The sequence below is a fragment of the Rhinopithecus roxellana genome, chromosome 1, assembly GCF_007565055.1.
Source record: "Rhinopithecus roxellana isolate Shanxi Qingling chromosome 1, ASM756505v1, whole genome shotgun sequence".
Lineage (NCBI taxonomy): Eukaryota > Metazoa > Chordata > Mammalia > Primates > Cercopithecidae > Rhinopithecus > Rhinopithecus roxellana.
The window spans coordinates 34,376,520-34,385,471 of NC_044549.1; the positions used below are offsets into that span (position 1 = coordinate 34,376,520).

At 41.1% G+C, this 8,952-nt stretch overlaps 1 protein-coding gene across 3 annotated transcripts in view; it reads right to left on the reverse strand.

Moving 5' to 3' along the window:
* Positions 1–8,122, reverse strand: part of SPICE1 (spindle and centriole associated protein 1) — a 76,044-nt gene extending 67,922 nt beyond the window's left edge. Inside the window, exon 1 of one of the 3 annotated variants that reach the window (XM_010361025.2) lies at positions 8,017–8,122. Coding sequence is in view for 1 of the 3 variants with exons in the window: in XM_030941138.1 (XP_030796998.1) it covers positions 7,822–7,941 (120 nt within the window). In the remaining 2 variants the exon portion in view is untranslated. The other 2 variants (XM_030941138.1, XM_010361026.2) reach the window with 2 other exon arrangements.
* Positions 8,123–8,952: the final 830 nt, after the last annotated feature.

Consider the following 8,952-nt stretch of genomic DNA (forward strand, 5'->3'; position numbering starts at 1 on the left):
CTGGGACAACTGGATACTCATATGAAAAAGAATGAAGTTGGACTCCTACCTCAAACCATATTCAAAAATTAAATTGAATCGTGGATTTAAATGTAAGAGCTAAAACTACAAAATGCTTAAAAGAAAACATAAGAGTAAATCTTCATGAGCCTTGGGTTAAACAATGGTTTCTTAGAAATGACACAAAAAGCACAAGCAACCAAAGAAAATAATAAATTGGAGTTAATCAAAATTAAGAATTTTTGTGCTTCGAAGGCACAATCAAGAAAATAAAGACAACCAATAGAATGGGAGAAAGTATCTGCAAATCCTTTATCTGATAAAGGACTTGAATCCAGACTATATAAAGAATTTTTACAACTCAACGATTTTAAAAATCCGATTTAAAAATGGACATAGGACTTAAATACACGTTCCTCCAAGGAAGAAACTATAGCCAGCTAATAAACACATGAAAAGATGTTCAACATAATTAGTCATTAGGGAAATACCAATCAAACTCACGAGATTCCACCTCACATTGACTAGGATGGCTATAATCAAAAAGATGGACAACAACAAGCACTGACAAGAATATGGAAAAACTAGAATCCTCACATATTGTTCATGGAATGTAAAATGGTATAGGCACTTTGGAAACAGTTGGCAATTCCTCAAGAGGTTAAACACACAGTTACCACATGACCCAGCAATTCAACTCGCATATTTACATCCAAGAGAACTAAAAACATATGTCCACATAAAAACTTGTACATAAAAGGTCACAGCAGCATTTTGAACATATAAAAAGTAGAGACATCCTAAATGTCCACCAACTGATGAATATATTAATAAAATGTGGTATATCTACACAATGGAGTATTACTTCGCAATAATAAGCAACGATGTACTGATACATGCTACAACATGAATGAATCTTGAAAGTGTTCTAAACACAGAAGGCCCTCTATTGCTTGATATCATTGATATGATGTGTCCAGAATAAGTAAATCCACAGAGACATAGATTAGTGATTGCCAGCATCTAGAGGGAGCAGAGAATGGAGAGTGACTGCTAATGGGTATAGGGTTTCTTTGGGCAGTGAAGAAAATGTTCTGAAATTAGATAGTAATGTTAGTTGCACAATTATGTGAACTGACTAAAAATCTCTGAACTGTATACTTTCAAGGGTGAATTATAGCTCAATAAAGCTATTTTAAAAGACAGGAAAACAATAGTTATTCAAAGACATGAATCTAATGTATTTTAACCACTTAGATCTTTAACCACTTAGATCTCCAATTTACTCTGCAAAAACAAAGAGGAGTCATAAAATGTCAGTATCCCTATATGATGAATTATGTATCCATTAAAATTATATTAAGAAAAATGTTTAATGACAGGAAAATGCATAAGAAGTATAAAAAGTAGAATACAGAACGGTATGTATAGTATATTCTCAATGATGTTAGAATATAGGCATTATTAATAAAGCACTTATCTCTGCTAAGAGCTTCACATTTGATCCCACAACCCTGTAAGGCATGTCTTAAGAGAAAATATAGTATAAAGGCTAATAATACAGTCTGGAATCACTGTCTGGGTTCACATCCCAGCTTTTTCACTAACTATAAAACAGAACTAATTAAATATATAAGTGCTTAGAACCCCTGCTGATATAGTTTGGCCGTGTCCCCACCTAAATCTCATCTCGAATTGTAATCCCCATAATCCCCATGTGTTGTGAGAGGGACCCAGTGGGAAGTGATTGGATCATGGGGGCAGTTTACCTCATGTTGTTTTCATGATAGTGAGTTCTCATGAGATCTGATGGGTTTATAAGCGTCTGGCATTTCCTCTGTTTGCACTCACTTTCTCTCCTGCCACCTTGTGAAGAAGGTACCTGCTTCTGTTTGGCCTTCTGCCATAAGTGTAAGTTTCTTGAGGCCTGCAAAACTGTGAGTCGATTAAACCTCTTTTCTTTATAAATTACCCAGTCTCGAGTATTTCTTTACAGCAGCATGAGAATGAACTAATACACCTGCCTAGCATACAAAATTGTATTTAAATGTTGAGGATAACAATGTCAGTGACAATTAACCCTTTTCCCAAATAAGAAAAATGAGACTGGAAGAATCAATATAGTGAAAATAGCCATACTGCCATTTTAAAGTAATTTATAGATTCAATGCTATGCCTATTAAACTACCATTAACATCTTCACAGAATTAGAAAAAACTATTTTAAAATTCATGTGGAACCAAAAAAGAGTCCATATAGCCAAGACAATCCTAAACAAAAAGAACAAAGTTGGAGGCATCATGCTACCCTACTTCAAACTATACTACAAGGCTACAGTAACCAAAACAGCATGGTACTGGTACAAAAGCAGACACATAAACCAATGGAACAGAATGAAGAACTCAAAAATAAGACTGTGCATCTACAACCATCTGATCATCAACAAACCTGACAAAAACAAGCAATGGGGAAAGGATTCCCTACTTAATAAATAACGTTGGGAGAACTGGTGAGCCATATGCAGAGAACCAAAACTGGACCCCTTCCTTACACCATACACAAAAATCAACTCAGGATGACTAAAGGCTTAAATGTAAAACCCAAAACTATAAAAATCTCAAAAGAAAATCTAAGCAATACCTTTCAGCACATACACACAGGCAAAGATTTCATGATGAAAATGTCAAAAGCAACTGCAACAAAAGCAAAACTTAACAAATGGGATCTAATTAATCTAAAGAGCTTCTGCACAGCAAAAGAAACTATCATCAAAGCAAATGGACAACCTACAGAATGGGAGAAAAATTTTGCAATCTCTCCATCTGACAAAGGGCTAATATCCAGAGTCTACAAGGAACTTAAACAAATTTATAAGAAAAAAACAAAGAACCCCATTAAAAAGTGGGCAAATGACATGAACACACACTTCTCAAAAGAAGGCATTTATGCAGCCAACAAACATATGGAAAAAAGTCAACATCACTGATTGTTAGAAAAATGCAAATCAAAACTACAATGAGATACCATCTCATGCCAGTCAGAATGGCGATTATTAAAAAGTCAAGAAACAACAGATGCTGGCAAGACTGTGGAGAAACAGGAACAATTTTACACTGTCGGTGGAAATGCAAATTAGTTCAACCATTGTGGAAGACAGTGTGGCGATTCCTCAAAGACCTAGAACCAGAAATACCATTTGACCCAGCAATCACATTAATGGGTATATACCCAAAGGAAAATAAATCATTCAATTATAAAGATACATGCACATATATGTTCACTGCAGCACTATTCACAATAGCAAAGACATGGAATCAACCCAAATACCCATCATTGACAGACTGGATAAAGAAATGTGGTACGTATACACCATGGAATACTATGCAGCCATAAAAAGGAACGCGGTCATGTCCTTCGCAGGGACATGGATGGAGCTGGAAGTCATTATCCTTGGCAAACGAATGCAGGAACAGAAAACCAAACACCACAAGTTCTCACTTATAAGTGAGTGCTGAACGATGAGAACACATGGACACAGGGAGGGGACCAACCCATACTGGGGCCTGTTGGGCAGCAGATGGGTGAGGGGAGGGAGAGTATCAGGAAAAAGAGCTAATGCACGCTAGATTTAATACCTAGGTGATGGGTTGATAGATGCAGCAAACCACTATGACACACGTTTACCTATGAAACAAACCTGCCCATACCGCACATGTACCTTGGAACTTGAAACAGAATTTAAAAATATTAAGAATATTAAAATTCAAAAAAAATGAAAAACGAGGCTTAGAGAAAGTAGATAGCTCAAAGTCATACAAATAATAACAGGCAGAGCCAAGAGCTGACACTCAAGACCAGGTCTGACTGACTGTAAAGCACCTGCTGGAAAAGTTTGCCAGAATTGGGTTACCTCTGGTTGCTTCTGTATTTCCCAAACTTTCTATAATGAACCTATGTTACTCTTAAAAATGGGGAAAAAATTATTTCAGGTTACATTTAGAATATTTTACTCATTCAGAAGCGTAAACTTCCAGATGAGAATGCAGACTGGCCACAACTTGATTACAGCTTTGGAAGACCCTAAGCAGTGACTCTAAGCCATGTCCAAACTCATAACCCACAGAAATTGTGAAATGATAAATAGTAATTGTTTTAGGCCACTAAATCTGTGGTAATTTACTACCTGTGTATGGTAGGATGATATACAGTGTATAGTTAAGCTGCTATCCCATCTTTGCCCTTCTCTTGCCATCCAACTTCATGAAAAGGTACACTTTAGCACCTGTATTTACTAATCCTTAGTTCTACCTCCAAGTTTTATTAATTACAAAAACTCTGACCCCAACTTTGCACTGAAAAGCGTTTTTTTTTTTTTTTTTTTTTTTTTGAGTTGGAGTCTTGCTCTGTCGCCAGGCTGGAGTGCAGTGACATGATCTCAGCTCACTGCAACCTCCGACTCCCGGGTTCAAGCAATTTTCCTCCCTCAGCCTCCTGAGTAGCTGGGATTACAGGCATGCACCACCATGCCCGGCTAATTTTTGTATTTTTAGTAGAGACAGGGTTTCACCATGTTCGTCAGGCTGGTCTCGAACTCCTGATCTCGTGATCCACCTGCCTTGGCCTCCCAAAGTGCTGGGATTACAAGCGTGAGCCACCACACTCAGCAGCAAAGCATTCTCTTGAACACCATCAGTAATAGTAACCATATTTTTCTTAACCAAGGATCAGACGTTTTGGTCTAAAAAAGGAATTTTGTGCCACTTACAGAAATCAGAGATCATAAGTGTGCTATAGTTTATTGTTCAAATGTGAGACTAGAGATATTCTGATGGTTTACAGTGTTAAGAAATCAAATATTAAAATTAACACAGTCAAGACAATCTATGCCTGTTTGGAGAAACTGAAATACTAATGGCCCTTTCCAGCTCTGCACACTCCCAATCCTAGAAGCCCTCTCCTCTCTTGGTTTCCAGGACACCCTTTCTCCTGCTTTTCTTCTCTTCTTTTTTTTTTTTTTTTTTTTTTTTTTTTTTTTGAGACAGAGTCTCGCTCCGTCGCCCAGGCTGGAGTGCAGTGGTGCGATCTCGGCTCAGTGCAATCTCCGCCTCCCAGGTTCAAGTGATTCTCCTTCCTCAGCCTCCCGAATCACTGGGACTACAGGCACCTGCCATCCCGCCCAGCTAATTTTTGTATTTTTAATAGAGACGGGGTTTCACCATGTTGGCCAGGATGGTCTCGATCTCTTGACCTTATGATCCACCCAGCTCAGCCTCCCAAAGTGCTGGGATTACAGGCATGAGCTACCACGCCCGGCCTCTTCTATTCTTTTCTCCTTTTCTTCACGGGTTCTATTGTCCCCCTCCACACACACAATTTAATCAAGGATCTCCACCCAGTTCTATCTCAGTTCTCATCCCTCTTGTCTTTCCATTAGATACCCTCTCTTTCATTCAACAATTATTTGGGGGAGTACAGCACACACCAGGCACCAGCTAGGCATCAGAGATACAAGTAAACTAAATAAACCAAGATATCAGTAAACAAGTCTAATATGGTGCCAGCTCTCATGGAGCTGCTTTCTTGATCACAAAGGGGCAGTTCACATCCTCCCTCAGTGACCTCACCTACTCCCTTGAGCAAAGCTATGAATGTATGGACACAAAAAAACTGTGAAAATGAGTTCGAAATCAATGATTCACACCTTTCCACAAAACATGAAACACAGTGGCTCACATCTGTAATCCCAGCAACTCAGGAGGCTGAGGCAGGAGGATCACTTGAGGTAGGAAGTTCAAGACCAGCCTGTGCAACATAGCAAGACCCTGTCTCTAAAAAAAAATTTTTTTTTTAATTAGCCAGGAGTGGCGGTGAATGCCTATAGTTCCAGCTACTCAGGATGCTGAGATGGGAGGACTGCTTGAGCCCAGGAGTTGGAGGCTGCAGTGACTTAAGATGGCACTCCTGCACTCCAGCCTGGGTGATGGAGTGAGGCTCTGTCTCTTAAAATAAACAAATAAAAACAAAACAAAACCACCAAATGCTCATTTCTAACTACCTATTGTACAGATCTGCCAAATATCACAAATACCGTATATCAAAATAAAGCTCATCATCATACCCCAAATCTCTACTTGCTGATATATAACAGGTTAACTCGATAAATACGTTGAATTAAGCTGAATTTACAGAATTATAATCCTTCTAGTTGCTCCAATTTAAAACCTCAGCATCACCTCTGTTCCTTATCTCTTAGTGAATCAGATAACAGAATCTATTAACTTTTTCCCTAAAAATCTCTCCTGCCCGCTCTTCTCCATCTCTACTAAAAATATTTTTATTCAGGCTCTCGTTATTCTAATTAGTCTCCCTTTCACTCTTCACTCACTGACGTCACCATCCATCTATTAATTTAACTAATATTTTGAAAGCACCACCTAAGGGTGAGGCACCAGATACAACAAGAAAGCAGAATAGTCTATGCCCTTGCAGAGTTAAGAGTTTCTAAGAGGACCGCAATTAAACAAGTATTTACAACAAAAGGGCAGCATGGGCAGTAAATTCTGTCTGCCATGAAAGTACCCAACTAACTCTACGCAGTAAGAAAAAGCTGCCTCCTCTATACCCCCAAAAATGTTTGCACTGAGAGTTAAAATATGAATAAAAGTTAGAAGTAGGGGAAAGAAAATTCCAGGCAAACGAAAATGCATTTACGAAGAGTTTGAGAAACTCAGTTCAATTAACAAAGATCTGAGAGGGTGAGAGGTTAAAGGAGGAGGAAAGGCAGAGAGCAGACTGTAGTCTTCTGAGCCACAGCAATCTGAACACTATCCTAAGACCATAGGAAACCACTGAAGAATTTTAAACGGGATAGTTATGCCTGGACTTAGTAAATCCACTCTGACTGGTATGGAAAACTGATTAAGGAGAAACAAGAACTCTTTCCAAACACTGTTGAATCAATCCTACCTAAATACACGGAGAGGCCGGGCGCGGTGGCTCAAACCTGTAATCCCAGCACTTTGGGAGGCCGAGACGGGCGGATCATGAGGTCAGGAGATCGAGACCATCCTGGCTAATACGGTGAAACCCCGTCTCTACTAAAAAATACAAAAAACTAGCCGGGCGACGAGGCGGGCGCCTGTAGTCCCAGCTACTCGGGAGGCTGAGACAGGAGAATGGCGTGAACCCGGGAGGCGGAGCTTGCAGTGAGCTGAGAGCCGGCCACTGCACTCCAGCCTGGGCGGCAGAGCAAGACTCCGTCTCAAAAAAATAAATAAATAAATAAATAAATAAATAAATAAATAAATAAATACACGGAGAGAGAATAGATCTGAACCCTTTTCTTACCTCCTCTGGATTCGGATGGCTCCCCACTGTCAAGAGGAATCCAACTCAGCTTGGCATTCAGACCTCTCCCCTATGTGGCCTGGCTGACCTTTCTTTCCAGTGTTCTCTCACATCTCCCGCAAATCCTAAAACCGAGTTCTCGCCTCACACATAGTTGCAACCATTCTTTTCCCTCTGCTCCGAACATCCGTCAGGCTCACTCTCTTCTTTACCGGGTTAACTTCCACGGACTCCTCAAAACTCAGACAGGCGGAGCCTTCTCAGAAGCCCCTCTCTGACATCCATCGATCTAAATGACGCTCCCGGTCCCAAAGCATCCTGGATAGTTTGCCTCTCTCCTGCCACCCGGCAAACTCCTCGAACGCTACAATCGAGTACCCCCAATTTCCAGCTCTGTGCAAAAGCTCTCGAAAGCGGTGCGCACGCGCATACTCGAGGTGCTCTGACGCCACGCACAACCAACCAGACACGCACCCTGACAGGCACTTGCACTCTCAAAACACTGAGCCGCGGCTGCGCTTCCTGAAGTAAGGATTCCCCAACCAGGCGCCTGGATCCCAGGGAACAGAGAGATGCCACCACCGTTCTCCCCATCCTTTTGGTAGCCCTGGTCCCTAAGGCTCGTTGGGACTGCGAGCTGCAAGCCTCTGATCTATCTTCTCAACTTGCCTTGCCGTTTCCCGACTGCCGCCGCCACCTCAACTAAAACTTCAGGATCCGGAACCGCGGAGCGCGCCACAGCTTAACCCAGCCAGCGGCTTCCGGGCTGTTCCCTGGGTTACCAGAGCTCCGCCCCACGCCCTTGCGTATATCCGGCGAGCCAAGTGCGCAGGCTCCTCTCAAAGCCTAGCTCGGGTTCTGAGTCCAAGGGAGTAGTGCCTTTGCAAGGTTCGGGGCAAATTATTAAAGAATAGGCATATAGCATTAACCAGTGCCTCGAGAATTCTCCAAAAGAAATATATTGCTCGCCTCACCAGACTTCATGTATCGCTTCATTTGCTTTCACCTGTATTCATTTGTTTAAAAATCTTTAGTAGTGTAATCCCAGCACTTTGGGAGACAGAAGCAGGATTGCTTAAGCCCAGGAGTTTGAGACAAGCATGGGCAAGATGGCGAGACCCCGTCTCTACGAAAAATTAAAAAATTAGCTGGGCATGGGATCATGCCTATAGTTCCAGCTACTCAGGAGGCTGAGGTGTGAGGATCGATTGAGCCCAGGAGGTCAAAGCTGTAGTGAGCCGCAGTCATACCACTGCACTCCAGCCTGGATGACAAAGCAAGACCTTGTCTTAAAAAAAAAAAAAAAAAAATTGTTTATTACAACCTACAAATGTGCGGGAGAGCTAGATTCTATGGGGGGCTAAAAGCAGACAAGGTGGGAAACTTACAGCATAGTAGCATACAGTTATCAATGACAAAAATTAAAATTGTGATGAGTGCTAAGAAGGAAGCACTCTAATCAAATACTTAGCGTATTATTATAATAATATTTGAATTACTGAGGAAAACTGAGACATGAGTAGGCCAGTGGGGAAGGGAAAAGCATTCCTGCAGAGGGAGCTGCATGTGCAAAGATGTGGAAAATGCAAGGGACAGGAAGACGTC